The following is a 26881-nucleotide window of genomic DNA, read 5'->3' as shown; positions in this document are numbered from 1 at the left end:
AAGGCTTAAATAAGCACCGATAAATTATAGAGTACAATGCAAAATTCACATGACTTTTTCATATACTGGAAACAAAACTCCACCAAAGCAAAATACCGAGTCTTTAAAATAATATTGCCTTGCGGCCACCTTTCACGCCAGCCTCCATTCAGCGCATTCCTCCCGCCAGCGAAAAACTTGGCGAGGGCACTTCAGTGAAAAACTTCAGCTGCACGAGCTTAACCTCGATAAGATTCTAACTTACTCCCGGTGATTTTAGGAGGAAATAGGTGAGAATGCTGTTGGGATCGTGCAAAGCGCTTAATTAATGCACAGTGACATTAGTCTTTCTCAGGGGGATCCTAATGCTCGAAAAGGGAACCTCACTTAAGTCTTCGAGTCCCCGGAGTTGGAGTAATCACCGGAACCTTAAGACCCACTCAGATGCGCGCATGCTCCCTTGGTGGAGCTGTGCTCGTTCTCTCCCAAGTCGGAAGTCCTGTTTGTTTATTAATTACGACAGTCGTAAACTAAGGTTTTGTGACGGCTTCCTAACTTTACGACAACAACTATGGCGGCTGCCAGTGGTCGATTTGAGAGTGCGAGGAGTATCGAAGAACGTAAAGAGCAGACCCGGATGGCCAGGGCCGAGGTGTTGCGCCAGGTACCTCCGCTTTGGCGCTTTTGGAACCATGTAGAACTGTGGGAATGGAGGTATTCTGGGAGCGAGGCCTCTGGCTTTTCTCCCTTCCTAACTCCTCTCTTCCCTCACCACCTCAGTATCATCACCTTATCTGGGTCAGAAGTGGGTCTCCCTCTGGGATGAGTGCGAATTTCTGGGTAGCTTCCTCCTTCTAGATGCTCTAGCAGGCTGCAGGTGCTCATTTTCTTTTCAGGAAGCCCTGTTTCTTTCCTCTCTAGTATCCTTATCGTTCATTCAAATAACCCGTCCTTGAGTCCAATTTCTGCCCCGTAGGCTGCCCACTTTCGAGGGACTTGGCTACTAAAAACCAGTTTCCCCAGTGTATTTCACAACCCCACATCTCTCTTGCTGTGTGTGAAATGAAGTTTTTAATTTTCAGGAACATACGTGGGACGCATTGGAGTACATTGTGTTCGACCGTTTCATTCTCCTGTTGTACTATTGGTATCAATTCCTGCCTCGTTATACACCCTTACTGATAGGAACAAGGGTTGACACGAGACCAAGAAAATTGAACCCTTCGAAAAAGGTTGAGAACCACTGTATATCTCATTAAGATTGAGATTCAGAGAGGTGCCTTACAACAAATGGAGGAAGTAAATTGTATTGAACTATCTGAAAGGATGTAGGAAACGTGGCAATGAAGGGGGGAGAGCATTGTAGAGTATGTGAGGGTTTTGTTTCTATTTGAAGATGGAAAATTTTAAACAGGTTTAAATGCAGATGAGAAGGAGCAGGTATAGCAGGCAGGAAGGAGAAGGCATAATGACTACAGCCAGATGTTACAGGCAAAGAGTGGGTGATTAATCTTGGACAGGTCAGTATTGTTCTTTGATTTCAGCATATGTAACATGTATAATAAAATAATTTTCATCCTTGTCTCGTTGGTATTTCAGGCAGTTTTTGGCAAGAATAGGGTTTGTAAGCTGTGATAAATTTTACAATAGAGGCATACATAGAGTTTGAGAAGCCCAAACCCAACTTTGGAGTTTTGGGGGCGAATGAAAGGGCAGGAACAACCTCCTAGGAAGAAGTTACTTTATCTGACTATTGTTGAAGCATGAATAAAAATTAGTCATGTAATCATTTGTATTTAGAAAGATGATTGTTTCTTCCTGAAGTGTTTTTGAGTATGAGTAGAGGGTTATAGGCATTGCAGATTGAAGGTACGGCGGTCGGTCACTTATCTGTTATGAAGTCTTAGGCAGTAGCACTGGGATGGTGAAAGGGCAAGAGATTTAAAGTCAGACTTTAAATTGGGAGCTTAAGGAAAGGGGAGAGCCTAGGATAGACCCCAGGATTCTGTCCTTGATTGGTGGCTCAGTTCACTAGAGATTGGTAATGTGATTGGTTTTGTGGAAGGAGAGGGTTTTTCTTTTCTTTTTCTTTTTTTCCTCTAAAATCTTTCCTATGCTTTGGTAAAAGCAAATTCCTGGCAAGGGACAAGTGATTCATGAGAACATACATAAAAATAGGAGAAGATTTTTTTGTGAAAAGCAATTGGATCAATGTTAATTCTTTTTTCCCTAACATTTTAGGCCAGAGCCAATTTTGAAAAGGAAGAAAGGCGTAAAGAACTTAAACGACTTCGGGGTGAGGATACATGGATGCTACCTGATGTGAATGAGCAGATTGAACAATTCTCACAGGTGAATACTAACAGGTTTACTTGATATAAACATGCCTGACCTTTTGTTATTTTGCACTTACTGTAGTTAATATCGGAGGGACTACTTTATAGACTATTTTCAAAGGTTACAGAATGAATATTATATAGTGGGCAGTATAGAATAGTTTTATCTCAGACAGAAATAATATATTTGATATTTTGTAAATTATAACATTGGACAGATTTTGTTACTTGACTTGGCTGATACAAAGCTTAGCTTCAAATTTCTGAACCATTTGTAGCAAGCGTACGCATTTTAAACTTAATGTCATTTTTTTTTGTCTCAATTCTTGTTTTCTCTTTCCATAATTTTAATTTATGCTACCTTGTTATATTTTAAATGGCCTAGTAATCTATAAATTCTTTTGGGGCCAAAGAAGGCTATATACATATATATGCATACATACATATGTTTGTGTATATATGTGTTTATTTGATGATATGCCTGTCAGATTGTTCTACAAATAAATTAAAACTTCCCTCATTTTCTGATAAGATATATCAGCTCTATGATTTATTAGTAGTGCATATATTTTAGAAATGTGCTAAGGTTTCTTAGAAGATTTTATTCATGTAGTCATGATTCTTGTTTCATTTCCGGGAAAATTAATGTTTTTTGGAACATAGATTTTTTTCTTAAAATACTTCTTTTAAAGCAAGTTAAAATTTAATTCCTTTCTTATTCAAAATGTTACAGGAACACTCTGTGAAGAAAAAGAAGAAAAAAGATAAGCATTCAAAAAAAGTAAAAAAAGAGAAGAAAAAAAGCAAGAAACAGAAGTGTGAAAAAAACAATGAGTCAACTGATAGTTCATCAGTAAGTATGTACTAAAACTAACCAAAGCATCTACTTGAGAAAATTTTGTTTAAAGAATAATGTATGGGAACTTAAAATATATGAGAACTTAAAAAATATTACTAGTTTGAATATGAAAATGCCTGGAGACATGTACTTGGAAATGTTCAGGAAATATTAGAAATATGGATCTTAGGTTAAAGAGGGAGGTTAGAAGGTGGAGATGAGATTTGAGAGCCATTGCTAATTGAAGCCATTAGAATAAATGAATTGCCAAGGGAAACTGAAAAGAAAGGACACCAACACTGAGGAGCCAGTAAAGGACATTAAGTAAAGGTGGTTGGAAAGTTAGGAGAAGCAAGGAAGAGCAGTACTATGCAAATAGGGAAAGGAGTTGTAAGACATTTGAGAGTCTGTTACCCCTATTTGCTTTTTCATAGAAATTAACATTTAAATCTTTAGAATATGTTTATATATTTATCTTTGGGGCCAAAAGAAAGAGAATGCTGGGTCTGTTCTGTCTCTTGCTGGTTTTGGGATGAGCAGACTCACAAAGGAAAGGAAAGCAGGCCAAACCCTTCAAGCTTGTTTCCAAGAAGAAAGAGGTATATTGTGTTTATCGAGCAATGAGCTAGAGATGTTAGGGATAATTGGTCTCTTAGGTATGAGCTTCAGCGGTTATACTTTCAGGTAAATCACGATATTCCAAAGCTTCTCTTTCTTGTAGTTCCAGAAAGTAAATTTTTGGCAATACGTATTGAGATGATAATTGGCTCATGAAAGCCTATCTTATATGAGAATGCAGTGTATAAATTCATAGTGAGAAATACAGCTGGATTGTTTTGTGAAGTAGCCAGCATATTTTGTAACTGTAGGAACATTTAAATTATATAGAAAGAAAAAATTTTTTTTGGGATAGAACTCAGGGCGCTTTTCTTAAAGTGAAAAGAAGATAAAGGCACTCTTCACATTTGTGGGTTTGGGCTATGGACTCCATTGAGAAACTGATAAAAGTTAAGTGATCCTTTCTTCAAAAAGAAATTAGTATACAAAATTATTTATTTCAATGGGGTTTACAAAAGTCCTTGAGTTTTTGTGGGATCACAGGTTAAGAATTCCCATCCCTTGGCGCTAGATCTGCCAGGTGGAGTAAATTTTATGTCATTTGATTAGGGATACTTCCCCACATTAGAGACACATTATACTGTTCTTGTTCTTTCCTGGAAATATATGGTAAGTTTTTTTTGTTGCAACATACAATATGTACATTTATAAATACCTATTAAATTGTATAACATATACTTTAGAGAGAGTAGTTTGAATGCATGCTTACATCATACTGAACTGAATTTTGGAAGGAAAGAGAAGCCTATACTGACAGTGAAGGGAAGGAAAGAAGGAAGGGTAGTTAGAGGAGTCTGTGTATTTGGGAGATCCTTTTTTTTTTAAAATATGTTTTATTGATTATGCTGTTACAATTGTCCCAATTTCTTTTCCCTCTGCTCCCCTCCACCCAGTGGCCCCCCTCCCTCCAGTTGTCCCCCCCTTTTAGTCCATGTCCATTGTCGTGCATATAGTTCTTCTCAACCTCTTCCTGTCTACTCCATTCCCTCCTACTGTGCTTCTTAATTCCTGTACAATCTCCCTCCCTTACCCCTCCCTACTGACCTCCCCACAATATGTTCCCCATACCTATAGTTCTTTTTCCACTCTCGTTGCCTGTTTGCCTCTGTTTCAATTCCCTAGCTTCTGTTGTTGGTTGTTGTGATGCAGTTTTCATTTTAGTGTTCATAGTTTTGATCCTCTTTCTCCTAAACAAGTCCCTTTAATATCTCATATAATAGTGGTTTGGATCTAATGAACTCCTTCAGTTTTACTTTGTCCTGGAAGCACTTTCTCTGCCCTTCTATTCTGAATGACAGAGTATTCATGGCTATAGGTTTTTGCTTTTCATTTCTTTGAATATTTCCTGCCAGTCCCTTCTTGCCTGCAGAGTCTCCCTTGAAAAGTCAGCTGATAGTCTAACTGGGACCCCTTTGTACATAATTCTTTTCTTCTCTCTTGCGGCTTTTAAAATTCTCTCTTTATCTTTAATTTTTGACAGTTTGATTATAATGTGTCTTGGAGTGGTTCTCCTTGGGTCCAGTTTTTCTGGAACTCTCTGTGCTTCCTGGACCTGTAAGTCTATTTCCTTCTCCAAGTTCGAGAAGTTCTGCTTCATTATTTTTTCACATAATTTTTCAATTCCTAGTTCTTCTTCTTCGCTCTCTGGCAATCCTATAATTCGAATGTTTGTTTGCTTATAGCTGTCCCGGAGGTTTCTGATCCTCTCCTCACTTTCCTTACTTTTTGTTTCCTCTTTCTGCGCTGCTTGACTGTTTATTCCTTCTCTATGTTCCGGTTTGTTGATTTGATCTCTGGATTTTATTTCCTCACCACTTGTCTCATATGTGTTTTCGTTCATTTCAGTATGAGTAGCTTTCATCCCTTCCCTGTCTTGTTCCAAATCTTTTGTTAATTCTGTAAGCCACCTTATAACTATAGCTCTGAACTGAGCCTCTGACAGGTTTTCTATTTGTTCGTCTGTCAGGTTCCACATCTGCTGCCTGGTGAGCTGTGTCACTGGGATTTCAATCATTGTCTGCTTCATTCTGACAGACTTGTGTTTAGCTTTGCTTCCTGGGTGGGCTATAGGGTGTGGAGCCCCGGGCACTCGTCACTGCCAGAGACCTGAGGTGATGGCGACCTTTTTCGCAGCTCTGTGGCGCTTTGTGTGGGTGCGGGGGTCCAAGGTGGATTCCTGCCGTCACTCTCCGCTGAGAGACCTGGATCCGTACCCCACCCTCGGGCCTCACTGTCTGAGGCAGTGGGGTGAACTGCCTTTCCCAGCGATGGAATTGTGAGCTGCGGCATCTCGACTGCAGCTGGGATTGCTCCCCTGGCGTTTTCCGCGATCCCACCGCTATCCCCGCTGCTATCACAGACAGGACAGCGGTTTCTCGCCCCTCCTACCCGTCCGGACGAGCACCGCTGGTTTATAACTTAATACATTGGGCTTCCATGTAGTTTTATTTCCTGGAATTTCTAGTTATCTTTTGTTTTGAGGTAGTTGTATTCCTTCTTAGTTGTAGAGGGAGACCCAGCGTGTCAGGCTAAGCCTCCATCTTGGCCGGAAGTTGGGAGATCTTTATGAGAAAACATTTTTTAGGGAAAGAAGGATAATGAAGAGAATAACAACTTTGGATTAGCAAGTTCCCAGGGAAAAAGCTTTGCTCAGGACTACGAGCACCTTTTCTTCTGAGCTTGGAGGGAAGCTGTAGAGCTGTGTACTAATACAGATATATGAGGTATGGGGAGAAGGGGAGCAGATTATTGACTGTTTCTCCTGTTCTCTGTTGTTTTTGTGGAGAAAACAAAATCATCTGAGAAGATAATTTGGGAATGGAAGTAGGATGGAAGGATTGGGGAAATAATGTAAATTTGAAACAACTTTGCTTTGGTAATAAAAGAGAAGCAAGTAAATTGTTGAGGATCCATGTGAGGTTCTAAAGTATATCTTGACTTTGTCAGGGTCTCTATTTTTTTTAAAACCAACTTTACTGAGGTATAATTTATATATAATAAAATACTGCTTTTTAAAGTGTACTATTTGATGAATACACCCGTTTAACCCTGTCTGTTAAGATACTCCCTCCTTCCCCACGCTGGGAATGGATAACTATGTATCTGCTCTAGGACACTATAGATTAGTTTTCCCTGTTCTAGAATTTCATATAAATTATTCATATAATGTGATCTTTTAAGTGTTAGGCTTTTTTGGCTCAGTATAGTGTTTTTGCATCTCATGTATGTAGTTGCATGTTATCAGTAGTTCCTTTTTCTGTATTTCAGTGTATGAATATATCACAATTGTCTGTTTACCTGTTGAAAGTCATTTGGTTTGTTTTTAGCTTGGGGCTTTTATGAATAAAGTTACTGTGAATGTGTACAAGTCTTTTTGTGTACATGTTTTTATTTCTCTTGGGGAAATGTGATTGTTTTTGAAAGTGGTTGGACCATTTTACACTCGTAAGCAGTGTGTTACTCCACATTTTTACTATCACTTGGTATTGTCAGTTTCTGTACTTTTGTCCACCCTACTGTGTGTAGTAAGTTTCATGTGAAGTCATCCCTGAAAACCAATAATGTAGATCATCATTTTAAGACTTTGCCATTCTGTGTTTCCTGTTGTGAAGTCTGATTTATCAACTACTTTCTTTTCTCATTTTTTCTTAGTTATTGCTTTTGAAATCCTAATCTGTACATTTTAAGTTTGTGAAGATTTGCTCCTATGTCTTTTTTTTCTAGATGTTTTATAGATTAGGCCTTTTTGCTTATCAGGGATCCATTTTGACTTAATTTTTGTTGATGGTGTGTAGTGTCAACATTTAGTTTTTTCATAATGATTTCTAGTTTTTTGAGCATCATTTGTTGAGAAGGCTGACTTTTCTCTGTTTAATTATATGGGCTTCTTTGTTGAAAATCAATTGAGCATATATATGTGAGCTAATTTCTAGATCTTCTGTTCTGTTCCATTGAGCTACATGTCTCTCATGGCCAATAAATACACTGTCTTAATTATTGTAGTTTTAGGGTAAGTCTTAGAATTAGATAGTGTAAATTCTGTGATTTTGTTCTTTGTAAAAATTGTTTTGGTTCATTACATTTAAAAATAAATTTTAGAATTAGCCTATCACTTTCAACAAAAATGGCTGTTGATATTTTGATTATAATTGTTTACATCAATAGATTAATTTTTGGAGAATTAATACCCTAAAATAGCAAATCTTCAAACCCATCATGAGCATGGTATAGCTCTCTATTGGTCTTCTTCAATTTCTCTCACAGTGTTCTGGAATTTTCAGTGTAGAAATCTTATGTATCTTTTGTAATTATTTTTTTTTCCAATTTATTTTCTTGAGGTGCTATTGTAAAATGAGTATTTTTTAGAAAATAAATTTCATTTTCTGTGTGTTTGCACCTTTACAATTGATTTTTGTATATTTACATTTATCTTGTCACCTTGATAAATTTGCAACTACTAGTACTAGTAGATTTTTGGTGTTGATTTTTTGGTACATGATTATATCATCTGTGAGTAAAAAGACTTAATTTTTTTTCCCAGTCTCTATGGCTTTTAGTTCATTTGTTAATTGTTCACTAGCTAGGACTTTGATATAGAGCTGAAAAAAAGTGGTGAGAGTGGATATCCTTGTCTTCCTTGTCTCAGGTGGTAAACATTTAATCGTTAACGTTTAAGCATGATGTTAGTTGTGGATTTTTCATGTATGCCTTTTCAGGTTAACATTCTCTTCTATTTTGATTTTTCTGAGAATTGGTATCTTGAATAAGCATTTGTCAAATGCTTTTTCTGCATCTATTAATATGATTATATGACTTTTCTCCTTCTGTTATTATGGAGAATACATGGGTTGATTTTTGAATGTTATACCAACCTGCATTCTTAGGATAAACCCTATTGGGTCTTTTGGTTTACTTATTTATAAAATATTTTATTTTTATAAATACATTTTGATATATATTCTGATGCATATGTATATATGTTTTTCCTGGTTTGATTTGCTAACAGTTTGTTGAGAATTTTTGCATCTGTTTGTGAAAGATATAAGGGGAATGATGGCCCTATATATAAATTGGAAAATATTCTCCTGTTTCTAGAAGAGTTTGTACAAGATTGGTGAGATTTCCTCCTTAAGTGTTTGTTAAAATTTACCAGTGGGACTATTTGGGCCTGGAGTTTTCTTTGTAGGGTGGTTTTTAAGCACCAATTTAATCCCTTTAATAGCTATATTAAATTTTTTCTATTCATGAGTTAGTTTTAGTAACTTAGGTTTGCAAGGAGTTTGTTTATTTCATATGAATCATGGATTTATGTCATAAAGTTGTTTGTAATATTCCCTTATGTCCTTTTAACGCCTGTCAAATCTTTCATTTATTATTTTGGCAATTTTTAAAATTAAATCATTAAAAAAATTATTTACTTATTTAGAAAAGGGGAAGGGAGGGAGGAAGAGAGAGAGAGAAACATCACTGTGTGGTTGCCTCTCGAATGCCCCCAACTGGGGGCCTGGCCTGCAACCTAGTCATGTGCCCTGACTGGGAATTGAACTGGCGACCCTTTGGTTTGCAGTCCGGTGCTCAATGCATTGAGCCACACCAGCCAGGGCTATTAAGTCATATTTTAATGTTAATCTATAATGTTAATCTATAGTAGTCCCAGTTTTTCCCCCTCTGCCCTCTTCTGTTTGTCCCACCCCCCACTCCTACAGTCAATTCTCACACTGTTGTTCGTGTCCATGGGTCATTCATACATGTTCTTTGTTTAGTTCCTTCCTCTTCTTTCCACCATTATCCTCCTCCCCACTCACCATGATCACTTTCAGTCTGTTCCATGTTTCCATGCCTGCGGTTCTATTTTGTTTGTCTGTTTATTTGTTCATTAGATTCCTCTTATAAGTGAGATCATATGGTATTTGTCTTCCCCCAACTGGCTTATTTCACTTAGGATAATATTCTCCAGTTCCATCCGTGCTGTCACAAAAGAAGTTCCTTTCTTTCTGCTGCATAGTATTCCATTGTGTAAATGTACCACCGTTTTTTGATCCACTCATCTACTGATGGGCACTTAGGCTGTTTCCAGAACTTGGCTATTGTAAATAGCACCTATAGGGGTGCATAGGTTCTTTTGAATTGGTGTTTCAGGGTTCTTAGGGTATATTCCCAGCAGCTGAATCACTGGGTCAAAAGGCAGTTCCATTCTTAGTTTTTTGAGGGAATTCCATACTGTTTTCCATAGTGGCTACACCAGTTTGCATTCCCACCAACAGTGCACTAGGGTTCCCTATTTTCCACATCCTCCCCAGCACTTCTTTGTTGATTTGTTAATGATGGCCATTCTGACTGGTGTGAGGGGGTATCTTATTATGGTTTTAATTTGCATCTTTCTGATGGCTAGTGTTGCTGATTATCTTCTCATATGTCTATGGGCCATCTCTGTGTCTCCCTTGGAGAAGTGTCTTCAGATCCTTAGCCCATTTTTTAATTGGATTGTTTGTCTTCCTGGTGTTGAGCCATAGAGGTTCTTTATATATTTTGGAGATCAAACCCTTGTCTGCTATATCATTGCAAATATGTTTTCCCATATGGTTAGTTTCCTTTATATTTTGATGATGGTGTCTTTAGCTGTGCAGAAGCTTTTTAGTTTGATGCAGTCCCATTTGTTTCTTTTTCTTTTATTTCCCTTGTCCCAGGAGATATATTGGCAAAAAATATTGCTATGTGGGATATCTGAAATTTTCCTGCCTGTGTTTTCCTCTAGGACTTTTATGGTGTCATGACTTATATTTAAGTGTTTTTCAATTTTGAGTTTATTCTGGTGTGTGGTGTAAGTTGGTGGTCCAAGTTCCGTCCAGTTCTCTCAACACCTTTTATTGAAGAGGCTATCTTTACTCCATTGTATGTCTGTGCCCCCTTTGTCATATATTAATTGACTGTAGAGTCTTGGATTCATTTCTGGGCTCTCTATTCTGTTCCACTGATCTATATGTCTGTTCTTATGCCAGTACCGGACTGTTTTGATTGCAGTGGCTTTGTAGTATAGTTTGATATCAGGTGTTGTGATTCCTCCCACTGTGTTCTTCTGTCTCAAGATTGCTGAGGCTATTTGGGGTCGATTTTGGTTCCATATAAATTTTCAAAATATTTCTTCTAGATCTGTGGTATTTTAATAGGAATTGAGTTGAATCTACAGATTGCTTTGTGTAGTATGGACATTTTAATGTTGTTCGTATACCATGAACACGGTATATGCTTCTATTTATTTGTATCTTCCTTAATTTCTTTCTTCACTGTTTTGTAGTTTTCCGACTACAGGTTTTATTTAGGGAGTTTATATTTTCTCTTTGTTTCCTCCTAGGTCAGAGTAGGTTTTGGTTTATCAATTTTATTCATCAATTCAAAGAACTGTCTTTTGATTTCATTGATATATATGGATGTGTATTTTTTGTTTTATTTACACTGTCTTTCTACTATTTTCTCGTGCTTATTTTGTGTTTAATTTGCTCTTCTTTTTCTAAATTCCTAAAATGGATGCATAGATTATTGGTTCTAAATCTTGTTTTCTAATAAGTATTTAACTTATAAGTTTTCCTCTTAGCAGTGTTGTATCTTCATATAAATAATTTTGGTGTGTTATATTGCATTGGCCAAAAAATTCATTTGTTTTTTTCTGTAAGATGGCTCTAGTAGTGCTTGGGTGTCTTTAACTTCATTCAGAACAATTTTGTTAGATTGTATTGTGACAGCTGTCATATCAGCATGCATTAATAAAAAACAACAGAATTGGTGAATATTTGTGTAGCCATTTTAATATTGAAGATGGAAGAAAATAAGCGACTTTTTTGGCATATTATGCTTTTTTATTTTATAAGAGATAAAAACAAAACAGCAACACAAAAATAGATTTGTGCAGTGTATGGAGAAAGGGCTGTGACTGATTGAATGTGTCAGAAATGGTTTGCGAAGTTTTGTGAACAGTGTTCCATGATTGTGTAGATCAGCTGAAGTTGATAACGATCAAATTGACAACAGTCAATGTTATACTATGTGGAGATAGATGACATACTCAAAATATCCAAATCAATACAGTTATTGATGAAAACGAAAAATGTATCTTTTATTTTATGGAAAAACCACACAAACTTTTTGGCCAACCCAATATTTTCACTGTTAGTCTTTTCAAAATATTTATTATTTTAAACTTACAGGTTATATATGTTTTAAATTTTCCAGATATTTTTAGAATTTTACCAGTTTTTAATTTTGGATTCTGTTATTGTCATAAAAGACACTTTGTATAATTTTGTTTTTAAAAAATTTGTTGAAACTAATTTTATTGCCTACCCTATGATTTACCTTGGTAAAAAGTCCATGTGTATTTGAAATAAATGTGTGTTAACCTGTTGTTAGATGTAGTGTCCTATAAATGCCAGTTTGGCAAAGTTGATTGATAACGTTGTCTTCTGTATTCTCCTCATTTTCTGTTTGCCTCTTTTATCAGTTTCTGAGAGAGCAGTTATTAAAATCTCTTAACTATAATTATTGGTAGATCTATTTCATCTGTGAATTTTGTCAGTTTTTGCCTTATTTTGAAGTCTTATGAAGTTGACTAATATATTAAGTGTTCCTCTTTTTCTGGTAATATTCTTAAGGTCTACTTTGTATCATACTAATAAAGCCTCTTCAGTTTTATTATTTGTGTTTTTATGGTGTATCTTCTTTTATTCCTTTAGTTTTAATGCATGTTTATTTTATATTGAATGTATATTTCTTATAGATAGTGTATATTTGGATATTGCTTTTTTATGTAGCCTACCAATTTCTTACTATTTAATTAGAGGATTTTTATGTACTATTTAATGTGGCAGCCATATTTGATTTCTTAAATTTTAATTAAAACTCATGAAAGTTGTATCAGGTTGAAAGTTCAGTTCTTCTGTGGCACAAGTCATATTTTTTAAGTAGTCACATATGGCTGGGTTGGTGGCTACCATATTGGACAAAATTCTGTTGGATGACACTGGTTTAGATTAGTTATATTTAATGTCATTATTGCTGTGGTTGAGTTTAAGTCTACCATGTCACTATTCCGTTTTCTGTTTCTGTAATTTGTTCATTTACTGTTCTTTTTTCTGACTTCTTCTGGGTTGAAGGTTTCTTTTTAAAATATTCTATCTCATCTCCACTATAGCCTTACTAGGTATACCTCATTTTAAAAAAAATGACTGCATTAGATTTTATGCATTTTTAACTTATTGTGCTCTATCTTCAAATAATATAATATCATTTCACATTTATAATAAGAACTTCACAACAGCATGTTTTCATTTCCCCTTATTATATTTTGTACTATTGTTGTCACACATTTTACTTGTACATATGTTATAAACTCCACAATAGATTATTTTTATTTCAAATAGTTATCTTTTAAACTTCAAGTTAAATATGTGAAAAATATGTTTTCTCTACCCACAAATTTATCATGTCTGGCATTCTTTATTTTGTGTAGGTCTAAATTTCTAGTATTTTCCTTTTGGCTGTAAGAATTCTTTGATGTGTCATGAAGTATAGGTCTGTTGAAAATGAAGTCTCAGCTTTTGTTTGAAAATTTATTTTACTTTTGTCTGAATTTTTAAACAGTATTTTTACTAAAAACAGAATTTTAGGTATAATTCTTTTTCTGCAATTTAAAATGTCAGTTCATTGTCTTCTGGCCAACATTGTTCTTAATGAGAATTCTGTGGTAGTTTTTATCCTTTTTCTTATGTATATAATCTTTTTTTGCTCTGAATGGTTTTAAAGATTTTCTCTTTACCATCTCTTTTTTTTTTTTTTTTTTAAGTACATCAGTTATGATGTGTGTTGATATTGTTTTCTTTGTCTTAATCCTGCCTTAGGTTCATTGTGCTTTTTTGATTTATGAGGTCTTAGTTTCCATCAGATTTAAAACTTTCTGGCAATTGATTTATGAAATGTTTTTTCTGTCTCTTATTTTGCTAGTCTCCTTAATACTGTCCCCATAGGTCACTGAGCCTGTGTTCACTTTCTTTCTGTGCTTAAGTTTGGATAGATTTTATAGATATGTCTTTATTAAAGTTCACTGTCCTTTTCTTTTGCAGCATCTAGTTTGCTGTTATCCCCATTCAGTGATGTTTCCATTTTAGGTATTTTTCATCATTAGACATTTCAATTGTGTTTTTTGTATCTTCATATTGTCTCATTATGTTCATGTTTTTCTTTCCTTGAGCATATTTATAATTGTGTCAACGTCCTAATTTGACATGTCATTATCTCTATTTTTGTTCTTTTTCAGTTAACTGCTTTTCTTTTTTCTTGTCTTTGGGTCACATTTTTCTGCTTTGAATGTGTAGTAATTTCTACTTGGATATTGAACCTTGTAAAAATTTTATTGCGACTGCTGGATTTTGTTAACTTCCTTTAAAGGGTATTGAGTTTTCTTTGGCATAGTTACCTGTGGATTAGCTTAATCCTTTTGAAGGCTGGTGTTTAAGTTTTGTTAGTGTGTATCTAGAATAGCCTTTACTCTAGGGCTGATTTAGTTTTACGACTGTGACATGCTAAGGCATGGCCCGTGTGGATTTTCTGCTGACTGCTTTGGGTGTTTACAGAGATTTCTCTGTTGTTGGTAGGAACTAGAATATCTTCCTGCACTTTGTGAGCTCTGGGGATTGTTCTGCTTATAGCTCTCTAGTAATTGTTCCTTGTATGGTAGTTATTCTTTGCCTGGCTTTGTGGGCTTCCATCCAAAGCATGTTCAGTTTGGTACTCAGTTAAAGATTATCTGGGGTCTCCTATGTAGGTTTCTGGAGCTCTTTCTCTGTGTAGCTCCCTTTTCATGGATACTCTGTCTCAGCCTTCATAAAGTTAAAATTCTGTTTTCTTAACTCAGTGAGATTGTCATATTTGACTTGAGTTATTCCTCCTTGTGCCATGGTCTGGAAAGTGCCACCAGGCAAAAAGCAGTGGAGACTGTAATTGTAATTTTCATTTCATTTGTCCTTTTTCTCAGGGATCAGAGACCTGCACTAAGATTCAATGTCCAAAAACATTATTTCACATACTGTATTTTCTATTTTTATTTCTATTTCTTTCTTTTTATATATTTGGTAATTACGTGTCTTCTTTTTTCCATTTTTTTAATTGTTGTTCTATTACAGTTGTTCCATCTTTCCCCCATTGCTCTCCCATGTCCTGCCCACCTCCCCGCCTCCCACAGTCAATCCCCACCCTATTGTCCATGTCAATGGGTCACATTAGTTCCTTGACTAGACCCTTCTTCTTTTCCCCCTTCTCCCCCTCCTTCCTCCCCTCTGGTCACTGTCAGTCTGTTCCATGTTTTCATGCCTGTGGTTCTATTTTGTTCGTTAGTTTATTTTGTTCATTAGACTCCTCCTGTAGGTGAGATCATATGGTATTTGTCTTTCGCCGCCTGGCCTATTTCACTAAGCATGATACTCTCCAGTTCCAGCCACGCTGTCACAAAATGTAGGAATTCCTTCTTTCTTTCTGCTGCATAGTATTCCATCATGTAAGTATACCATAGTTTTTTAGTCCACTCATCTACAGATGGGCACATAGGCTGTTTCCAGCACTTGGCTATTATAAACAGCACTGCTATGAACATAGGGGTGCATAGGTTCTTCTGAATTGGTGTTTCGGGATTCTTCAGGTGTAATCCTAGCAGTGGAATTACTGGATCAAAAGGCAGTTCCATTTTTAATTTTTTGAGGAAATTTCATACTGTTTTCTACAGTAGCTGCACCAGTCCGCATTCCCACCAACATTGCATTAGAGTCCCGTTTTCTCTACATCCTCACTAACACTCCTTAATTGATTGGTTAGTGATGGCCATTCTGACCAGTGTGAGGTGGTATTTCATTTATTTGTGTTTTTATATTTTCAGTCTAATGGCATTTATATTTTGTCATGGACAGAAGCAGGAGGCTTCAAATACCTTTGAATTTTTAAAAACTTATAGTACTTTCTATCTTGGTCCATATTTTAGGTTTTGACTGTTAGTAGACTTACAAGTCTGTTTAATTATGATGGCTACCGATGAGAAGGAGAGTCTGGGAGCTGTGATAGGTCGGGGCTTATTGATGGTTTATTAATTCTTCAAGGTAAAATGGAAGATGGAGACTAAAATCACGAAGAGAATGAGGTCAGCATGGGGAGAAGACATTTATTGAGGAAATGAAGCTTGAGTTGAGACTTGAAGAATGAGTGAGAATTAGCCCAGCACATAAAGGGGCGTGTGGCATTTCACACAAGAGGAACTATAGGAGCAAAAGCATGGGAGAATGAGATAACATGGTGTATAAGTGTGTATGTTTATGTATGTATATAGATATTATTATTATTTTATAATTTATTTGTTTATTTATTTATTTTTAGAGAGAGGGAAAAGGAGAGAGAGAGGGAGAGAACATCACTGTGTGGTTGTCTCTCACTCGCGACCCCAAATGGGGACCTGATGTGCAACCTAGTCATGTGCCCCGACTGGGAATCGAACCAGCGACACTTGGCTCGCAAGCCGACGCTCAATCTACTGAGCCACAGCAGCCAGGGCTGTATATAGATATTATTGTAAGCAATTTAATAACCTTAGATTATAAAACATTAATGAGGGGAGTGAACAGAGATGAAACTGTAAGATAGAACTTTGTAAACGAAGAGGTGACTTTATTTGGTGTGGAGTTTATCACCTATTTAGGTTCAGTTGCATTTATGAGAAAATCTCTGAATTGTCATTGGTTAACAAGATGGTTAATATTTCTTTCATAAGAAGAAACCAGGTGGGCATTCTATGGTGAGTGTGGTCTTCTAGGATAGACTTCTACCATCTTGCTCCTCCATCATCTTTACAACATTGCCTTTTAGTCTAGGTAATAGGAAAGAGTATATCATATCTTTTTTAACTTCCAGAAAGTCCCACACAATACTTTAATCTTCATCTCATTGGACACTTGATGGAAATTAAGTCTTTGTGACAGGGAGCCATAAAAGAGGAGTACTGTGGTCAGATGTGCCCTTACATTATTCTAAATATATTCAGCATGGGGGTTGGAGAAGAAAGGGGAGCAGGAAAGATGAGTCCAGGGGACTAATTTAGTTATTCCAGTAGTCTAGGTGAGACATAAGAGGATTTGATCTAGGGTTGCTGCTTTTTAAGAATGGAGAGGAGGGGATGTGTATTAGTGGGCACTCTTGGATGCAAATAACAGAAACCAAACAGATTGGCTTATGTGATCTATTTGGATTACAGAAGTCTCATAGGACATCTAGAAATGCAGCTGGGCTTCAAGAATCGCTGCAATTAAAGTCATAAATGCTTTCATGAGTCTTCTTCTATTTGGATACCATGTAACCTGGGCAAGTTACTTATTTTTGGGAACTTATCTGTAAAACCAAAATAATAGTTCATGTTGGGTTGTTGTAAGCAGTCAGCATTTTTGCATATGTGAAAATACTTATGGTACCTAATGTGGAAGAGGTCATTGGTATATTTGTTGAAAACAAAACCTAAAACCTGGCATACTGTTGAGCACATAGGGGATGTTGACTAAATACCCCTTCATTGATTTAATAATCTGTTATCTAAGCACAGTAAGCAAGTGAGTGCTTTTCCAGCCTAGTTGTTAGCTGAGATCTTTGAGACCTTTGCATTTTTAGATCGAGATACATCTTGTATTTAAAACGTTGAGGAAAATTCATTTAGTTGGGGTTGTTTCTAGGTAAGCAGAGATATCAGTACCACTTGATGTTGGCAGGAACTACAGCTCTGTGGTGAAGTGAGTTCTCTATCCAGCAGTTCTAATCTTTGTGTTTTGCTTTCCCTTGGCTTGGTAATAAACTACTGAAAATACAGAAATAATTTGATTGGGGCATTTGTAAGTTTATTCCCAAATAAAGAGCTTACATGTTTTTCAATTTTTCAATGTAATTTTTAAAAGGGTACATAGAGTATATGAATTTTCACTGGGAAGCTGATTTTCCGAAATTTAACAACTGCACAAAATTTTTATATGAACGTATGCAAATTTGAGAATTTACTTATGCCAAATCTTCTTAGAGCTCTGAAGATGAGTGGGTTGAGGCTGTTCCATCCCAGATTCCTGACAAGGAAAAGACCTGGAAACTGAAAAGTGAAAGGTCAGAGAAAGAAGAAGACAACCAAGCTATTCAGGTAAGCCACCTGATTTTAAACAAAGAAGTGTGAACTTGTAAGAATAGATGAATGTTAAATGAAAGATGATTGTAATTTCTTAAGTAGAAAAATAAGATTTTGAAAACAGTATACTTTATGAATAATTTTGGCAGCAATGCTATTTGCTGAGCCTTTAGACTCCCCTCCTCTGAGAAAGTCTAAGTGCTTCTCTCTATTCTAGTCCCTCTGGAAGGTTTCCTACCTCTGGCTCTTGATAGAGAAGTGGGATTTTCCCCTTATGTACTTGAAGCCTTTACTGTTACATTTTCTGCCTTTTCTACAGTTAGTAGAGAGCAATCACAGTTTTTCTTTTCCTTCTCCTCATGTCATACTTTTTATAGCAATACTTACAGTTTCATAGTTACTAGATTTTGGGTTATGGTTCATATGCTGGAGGAAGAATGCTATTTATACACTATTAGCCACAGGGCGGAAAGAAAGCTGAAAAGGAACTAATGTTTGAGTGGCTGTTTCGTGTCAGGCTCTGGTCTGGATGTTTTAAACCTGTTTTCTTATTTACTCCTTAAAATAGTCCTGATAGGTATGGATTTTATTTCATTTTACAGGGGAGAGAGTAAGACTTAGAGAGACTAGGAAACTTTCTTTAAGTTAGATAGTCATGTAGGATTGAACTTAGGTTTGAGTGCCTCTTGCTATTAAGTGCTTAGTGTTAATTTTGATATTAGATCAAAATGACTTTTTTTTTTTTTAACAGAGGGATGAATGGATGACGCTTGATTTTATGTCTGTTAAAACTGTGTCCTCATCATCACTCAAAGCTGAGAAGGAAACTCTGAGGAAAATAGAGCAAGAGAAAACCCAAGTACTTGAACAGGTAAGGTATTTAAAATAGTTTGACTTTCTAATTTGCTTTCATAAATTGATAAGACGTTTATACAAATGCAGTTTTACTTGTAAGATAATTTTTTGTGTGGTATTTAATAAAAATCATGGGGACAACTATGAAATGTAAGTTCTTTTAAAATAAGTTTCCTGTAGGAAGTCAGTTTAAAGATATACCAGATTTATTAATTTAAGGCGCATGTAGTTAAGTGATAATTCAGACCCATAAAGCCTTTATCTGTTGGAATATTGATTAGTTTTATATGATAACCGGTGTAGAAAATATGAATAAAAGATTATTCAGAAGGCAGATTTGAGCCAATAAGAACTTATAGAAATGAAAATGAGTACAGTTGAAATTAGAACATCAGTAGATTGTTAAACGACAGATTGAATACAGCTCAAGAGAGAATTATTGAAAAAGAAGAGTCTAAGAATTTACCATGGGTGCAGCATAGAGGTACTAATAGAGGAAAAATATGAAAGTGATTATAAGTGTGATCAATGTTGTTTTTTGTTTTTGTTTTTCCTCCAGATTAATTTTAATTCTGAAAACATAGGTGTGGTTAATTGTATTGCCTTATAATGAAGCAGCTATTCATATGGAACATTGGAATCTAGGGGTTTTGGAATATCTTGACAAGTTCTGTAAAATGTCTTTGGCCCTGAGTTAGACCTGAAGGAGTTGAGACTCATTGTACTAAAAGAAAAAGAGAAAGTACAATAGAGGGATAATCAGTGGATAGTGGAGCCAGAAAGGGGAGCTATCTGAAGTCTGGAAGTTGATTTCACCTATTGCCATTACATGCTTGCTTCTTAAATAATGCTCTCCTATTTGTGGGCATTGACAGTCTGCTTTTTAGTCTGTTGACTTGGGGTCTTACGTTTTGTTGTATTCAAGCCTGTTCTCCATATCAAACAATAGAACATCATGATCTCTTGAATGAATATCTTTAATAGACTGAAATAGTGATAAGTTTTTCTTAGAAATACTTTTAATAAAACTGCTTTTGCTTTCTTAAGAATCAAATACTTTTCTTGTGCTTATTGTAGCAACTTTCCAGCTTTGAATTTCAGGCTTTCTAAATTAACATATCTTTTCTTACAAATTCTTATGTGAACTTCTGATTTAATTAAGTCAGCATCTATTGATTTACTCATTTGCTATGTGGTTTTTTGTCTTTTGCATCTACATCATCTTTTTCATTCCTGTCGCTACCGCTCTAGTTTGAATGTCACTTTATTAGATGTTTGTCTTCCCTCTCTGAGCCTCATTTATCTCATCTCTACTGGAGTTGGGTTAATGATGTGTAACTCATTAGTCCCTGCAACTAAGAACCGTTTAAGGTTAAATATTATGGTTCAGGCCCTAATTTACTCTTACTTGCGTAATTACAGTCACCTTTTCTTTTTTCAGCATCCTACAACTGATGTCAGGTTGTTTTTCAAAGTACAGTTTGATCATGGTATTCTGTGTAGAAGTGTTCAGTGATCCCGGTTACAGAGAACATGCCTTTGCCATTTCTAATGTTGCTTTTCTGGTGGAAGAAGCTCCACTGGTGGTATTTCATGACAACCTCTTTTCTCATACTGCCCTCGAGGATATGGAGTAAATGATCTATTTTGAATTTGGAAAGAATAAACTGTGCATACTTTGCTTAGTTCTGCCTTTCCTGTTTAGGAACATGCTTTCTGGAGAGACAGTGTAGGGAATGAGGTGAGGTGAGGGGTTGGTTCAGTGCTGTCTATACCTGGGAAAGTCCACCTCATTGTTGGGGTCAGTTAACAGGCCCATTTGACTTTAACTGAAAGAAAAATTTTCTTCCAATTAAGGCTTCATCAGCAATAAAGGTAATTTGTCTTATCTCCCGTGTTTTTTATTGTATTTTTAAGAAATCTTTTCAGGGCCTGGATTGAAAAGAAAAGTGCTGCATTTATTGTTCTACTTTAAAGACTCCCCCAAAAGCTGCCTGCAATTAGAGTCCAAACATAATAGATTGGATTCTTAGATAATTTGTACCTCAGCCAAACTAGGTTAATTTCCTTCCTATTTCTCTGCAAATTTCTGTCTCTGAATTTTTGTTCATCTGTTTTGTTCTGAGTTAATTCCTTCTTTCTGTATGTCCGCATCCTCTTTATCCTTCTAGGTCTGACTTGATATATACTATGAAATTCTTCCTATTTCCTTTGACTGAAATAAATTTCTTCCTTTATGTTTCCACAGCACTTTTATTTTCTCCTTTTCTATGGAGTGCTTTCAGTTTTCTGTGGAGTATTGTGATTTAATAGTTTTAATCCTATTTCCCTTATGAGATTGTAAACTTTTTGAGAAATGTTTTGTTTATATTTGTGTCTTCCTTAGCAGGTAGTACAGAACTCTACATATAGTAGGTGCTTTAAAATTGTTTTTTTGTACATTTGAAATTGTAGAAGATTTATTATTCTTTATCCCATGATTTTACCTTCTTGCTTCATAAATTCCTGGATTTTGTTCTGAAGTTCATAATCTGTCTTTTTTTTATTTTTGCTTCAGTAAGAATTCAGATAGCTGTGTGCAGAAGTAAAACGCTGAGATCAGTCACTGAGACTAGCCAATTTTCAAATATCTGCATATCAGTTTCAGTATGTTGGTTCTTGCATGTTGTCATATTCTTAACACCTGATAAGTATTTGGTTTGAGAAAAAAATGGCCCTAGTCTTAGAACCAAATGTTAATTCTTGTAATGGGAGTGAGGATAAAGTGAAAATAATGGGGAGAAGTATAAAATGATGGCCCTTAACTAAAGCTTTGGTGTGAAGCATGTGGCTTTATATCTCTTCTTGATTTTGAGGATAGCATTTCTTTTGTTTTCTATGCTAGTGTTTTTCAAAATGTGGATCATGAAATTAATTTATTGAAATCAGTATTTCAAAATATAGGATATCCGCATGTATCGTATCGGCAGCCGTCCGTCTCGAGAGACGATGGTGTAGCTTCTTAAGAGTCTATCTGCACCGCTGAGAATGGTTGTGCAGTCCGACTTGGGAGTGACACGGTATCTGTCTCCTCCCATGTTGAATCGACATCTTGCGATGACGCTGGAGTGTCCTCTCCAGTGAAGCTGAAGCTACAGAGCCTGGGCAGGGTGATATGGAGGGTCTGCTGTTGCCCATGCAGCAGACCCCCCCTCTCTTCGCAGCTGAAGGGTCCAAGGGAAAGACGGAGTCAATACAGCTTGGCTTCAGGTGCGCCGCAGGAGTTGCCGGTGTTGACTACAACGTCAAACCGCCTTAGGGACTCCGGCTCCAGATTTTCTGTCGGGGTTTACTCCCTTAGCCTTTCCCCTCAAGAGGTATGCTGCAAGGCAGCGGAGGTTTTTTGGAGTCAGAGTTTTCCTTCTCTGATGTGCCCTGACTGGAAGATCGAACCAGTGACACTTAGCTCGCAGGCCGCATGTATTGCATATAATAATGATACATTCTGTTTCCTTAGTTTTGGAGACAGATGTTCGTACACACACACACACACACACACACACACACACATACACAATATTTCTCTTTGGATCAAGGTCACAAAAAAGTTGGAAAATCAATGCTCAAGGTTATTTCTGGGTCCTTTGGGCTTCTTATGCCCACATCGTGCTGTAAGCTGTAGATCTGTAGCACAAACCTATACCCTAGTCTGTAGCGTTAAAGAGAGGCATACCAAATTTCCAGTCTGTCTTTACAAGCAGATCACCCCACCCCAATGCTTGGTATTGTGTGATAACCCTGGCTTCATTCTCCTGTTTCAGCAGGAGAACTTTTAGTGTTTATTTTACATAAATTGAACTAAGGACTGTCACTTTCTGCTTGCACCTAGAGCCTAATAGGCCTGTGGCTTCAGTTCTGCTTATTACTACTTTGCATTTCTGTTTTGTTCTGGGTCACAGAGTTATTTATCTTTCTTTGACTAAAGTATGTTTTATATTTTATATATCTTTTCTCTTTGTCCTGAGCAGGGAGTTTGTGATGATTGGAACCTTAATGAGCCATTTTGACTGGAAGGCCTGAGAGTGTTTTAGAGACTGATTCATGTTGATATATTTTATTTCTCTTTCGTACCTTTTAACCACTATAGTCTTTCATTGTCTATGACATACGGTAAATATTCATTCCTTTTGGGTATCTGTAAACATTTACATTGTTTGCTGTTGTTCACTATTACAAAACATGCTAAATGAAGGTCCTTACATATAGAGTGGGCAAAAGTAAGTTTTACAATGTGAGTACATGAAACACAGTTTATTAATATTGTATTTTCCACATGAACAACTGTAAACCCACTTTTGCCCACTCTGTATTTTTTCTCATGCACATGTGTGCAAATTTCTCCACTGTACATATCTAGAAGTAAAATTGCTGTTACAAAATATGCACCTGTCTTACAAATATTTTGAAAGAGATTATAACAATTTATACTGTTCAAACAATGTATGTTCTTTTACCATACTAAGTATCTGTATTGTCAAAACTAAACACTTTTGTCATGCTAATTGATGGGTGAGAAATGGTATTTTATTGTTTTTATATACATCTGTGATTACTAGGAGAGAGCTTCTTTTTTTTTTTTGTCATTCAGATTTCTTGTACTATGAAGTGCTTGTTTATGTATTTTTTCTTTTATTTTTTTTCTTGAGTTTTCTTTTTCTTGCTGATATGTAGTAATTCTTTATATACTAAGTCCTTTTTCATTGGTATATTTTCAGATAGTTTATCTCCTAATTTGTCTACCCTGTTGCCAGTTGTCCTCAGTATGTAATTCCAGCCTTTTATATCCTGTTGAGTATCTGATATGTATCTCTGAGTGTCTAGATAAGACCACTGGAAGGAGTTCTTTGATTGTAAATACTATGAGATTTTGTAGTGGAGGTGACAGAATCTTTTTTAGTACAAAAGAAATTAAATCCTATGGTTTTGCCTCTGGGTTAACCTTTAACTTAAATTTTGTCCTTTGAAGGTTCTGTACTTTTTTGGTGAGCTCATGGATACATTTTAAAAGCCTTTAAAAATTTTATCTACCATTTTTCTTTTTGATAGTGTAGTTGATCATATCACTGGAAACTGAGATTTAACTCTTTCCATTCTTCATCTAATTGCTGATATTAAGTCAAAAAATTGCCATTATTAGTTCTAACATTTTCTGACCTTCTAAGGTCAAGTTAGGAACCCCTGTTATGTGGTTCTATAGGACCCTTTACCTTCATAGCACTTACCTGTATTGATATTGCTTAATTGTTGCTCCCCTTTCTCTACACCATAATTTCTTTGATGGCCAGGACTATGCCTGGCTTATTCATTGTAATCACAATGTCCAGCCAACTGCTTGGGACACAGGAGACACTTGAATTGTGACTAGGCTAACATTCCTGATTTTTGCTACCATCTTCTGACTAGATTCCTGCTACTAATCATTTTTTTAAATTTTTATTTATTTATTTATTTTTAGAGAGAGAAAGGAATAGGGAGAAAGGGAGAGAGAGAGCGGGAGAATGAGATTGAGAGAGAGAGAAATATTGACTTATTCCACTTATTTATGCATTTATTGTTTGATTCTTGTATGTGCCCTGACTGGTGATCAAACAGGCTATTGGGACAACGCTCGAACCAACTGAGCTATCAGGCCAGCACTTCTTGCTTCTGACCTTGCTTTTTTTTTTTTTTTTTTTTTGACTCTCCCCGTTCTGAAACAAGTTTGTTCTTTGTGTAATACAAAGCCAGTCTCTTGCATGGCTCACTGTTGCCCCAGCATAAAACCTTAACAGCAGTTTAAAATGGTTTATGCCGTCTAGTCTTGATTATTGTACAACCTAATCTTAACTACTGTTTGCTTGTGCTCCTAAAGTTTAGTCAGTCTGAATTGCTGTAAGTTCCCTGAAAGTGCTATGTTTTCACTTTTCTCTAGGGTTTTTGTGAGCATGCTGTTGTTCCTTATCCCTGGAGCATCTTGGTACCTTCTCCCCCGACAAAAGAAAATTTGGCTAATTTCTGCTCATTCTAAGGTCTTAAGACTGCACATATTACTTACTCTAGGAAGTCCTTAATCCTTCAGTGTGAGAGGAGTTTGAATTATGTTTGGCTTTAGCTCTCTATACTTTTGTCTTCAAAGCATTTGTCATTTACTAGTTTGTTGTCTGTATTCTTATCTCATAAACTAGCAAGGGCAGAGTCAGGCATATTGAATGTTATGTCTTCTGTAGGCTGCACAGTTCTGATTCATGGTATAGGCATTTAATGGAAGTATTGGATGAATGTTACTTTAAATATCATTTCCTGAAAGTTGCAGAAGAATATATCTTAAGAATGTTTTAACTATTTGTCCAAGGTTACAACTGTTAACTGAGTCTCAGATATGTTATTTATTAATATATTTTATGGTGGGATTATTTTTAAATTACAGCCTCTGAAAATGTTTTGTTCTAGTCCAAGCTACTGGAAAGAGAATTGAATCCATATTGGAAGGATGGTGGGACAGGGCTTCCACCAGAAGACTGTAATACATCATCAGTTACTAAAGGTATCTCTATATTGTGATTGTAGCCACACAGGCATTTCTTATAACTTGATATCTTAAGGCAGTGAACTGAGTTTGTTGATAGATTGGCAAGATGTATTATGAATTTCAAAAATGCTTAATAATCCAAATCAGATTTTGGGATGTAGTAAATCTAAATTTTATCATTAATTATTTTAATATTCTGCTTGATGCTGTAGTTTTGATCAAATACATAGTTATTTGTGTCTATTTTCAAAACAACTAAGTGTATTGATTATCTAATGTGAAATTTGTGTGGTTTCATATTATGAGCATTTATGGATTATTACTAAATGTTCAGTTTACATATGACAGGCAATGATAAAAGGCTTACAGTCTTTTTGAGGCCTTATTTAAATTATCAGTATTGGGAAGATTTTACATTTGGGAGCAAACTAATTATATTTTTATATTTATTAATTTTAAATTTGAGTTTTTATTTAGAATGGATTAATACAAAGTATGATTCTGAGAGGAAATAATAATGCTTTCGTTTGTTACATTGTATAACAAAATATAAAAAGTATTAAGTCCATGAAATCTCATGAAAATAATGTATAAACATTAAAGACGTGATTTCATATATTCAGAAATTTTTGCTTTTTCAGCTTTTGTAATATTTGTATTGACCTTAAGATAGTGCTATTCCAGCAGATGGAAACAAAATATTTAAGTGTCACATAATTTTACTTGATACCATAATTAAAAAAAATACTTGTATGCCAATTAAGTGTTGCACTGACAACTCAACTAAAAGTGTATTTAACTATAGTTCACCTAGTGTACAGATAATACTATTGTAGATCATGATGCTATTTTTTCATTATGGTAATTTATCAGAATATTTTTTTGCTTTTTATATATAGTTTATTTTTACTTTGGCCATTTGAGATTCTTTTGCATTTTCTCTAGAGCTACTTTACAGTTTAAAAAAAAAGTTTTTCTTTAGTAGTTTACTAAAGTTATTAGTAATATAACATTTCCTTTATTGCCTTTCAGACTGGGGAGAAGTATCTTTGTTGGTCATAGAATAATAATTGTAGTCATGCAAGGATCTCTTTGAAATAGTGTTTTGCAGAAACTTAAAAACAAAAGTTTGGGGTGTAGTAAGTTAGCTCAGCTCAGTAAACCATTACTATGTAGGGCTGATTTTATATTCAGGCATTTGCCACCAATATTGTCAGAGGACAATCAATAAGTTATCTATGGGATAGCTTAGAATTGACAAAACCAGTCTTTGGGTGTTTGCAGTCAATAGCCTCTTAACTTCACTGAGTGTAGAAGACCCAGAGTGCTTCCTAAGGTAGTATCTTTCAGTGGGCTGAAAGACACTAGGAGGAAAATGACCTTTCATAAATGCTTTTAAAGAGCCTTTCTTTCTTCCCCTTCATAACATGCTTTTACAATTTCCCTTGCCCATATTGTACTTACTTAGAGAACAAAAATGACAGAAAGCGTATGTCTGTCACAGGTTCAGATCCCAAAGTTGA

The 26881-nt window shown here is 35.7% G+C and overlaps 1 protein-coding gene across 1 annotated transcript in view; it reads left to right on the top strand.

Annotated features, from left to right (window-relative positions):
• Window positions 1-515: 515 nt before the first annotated feature.
• The window catches only part of CWF19L2 (CWF19 like cell cycle control factor 2), a 139800-nt gene continuing 113434 nt past the window's right edge, over window positions 516-26881 (top strand). Inside the window, exons 1-6 of the mRNA XM_090265870.1 lie at window positions 516-643; window positions 2221-2331; window positions 3049-3168; window positions 17858-17971; window positions 18708-18827; window positions 25280-25373. Coding sequence (XP_090121996.1) covers window positions 551-643; window positions 2221-2331; window positions 3049-3168; window positions 17858-17971; window positions 18708-18827; window positions 25280-25373 — 652 coding nt within the window. The 5' untranslated portion in view covers window positions 516-550. The remainder of the gene's footprint in view (window positions 644-2220; window positions 2332-3048; window positions 3169-17857; window positions 17972-18707; window positions 18828-25279; window positions 25374-26881) is intronic.

Source organism: Furipterus horrens, unplaced genomic scaffold (genome assembly GCF_987537825.1).
Source record: "Furipterus horrens unplaced genomic scaffold, mFurHor1.1.pri manual_scaffold_2, whole genome shotgun sequence".
NCBI classification, from domain to species: domain Eukaryota; kingdom Metazoa; phylum Chordata; class Mammalia; order Chiroptera; family Furipteridae; genus Furipterus; species Furipterus horrens.
Note: the sequence above shows the minus strand (reverse complement) of the source record. Positions and strands in the feature narration are given on the sequence as shown.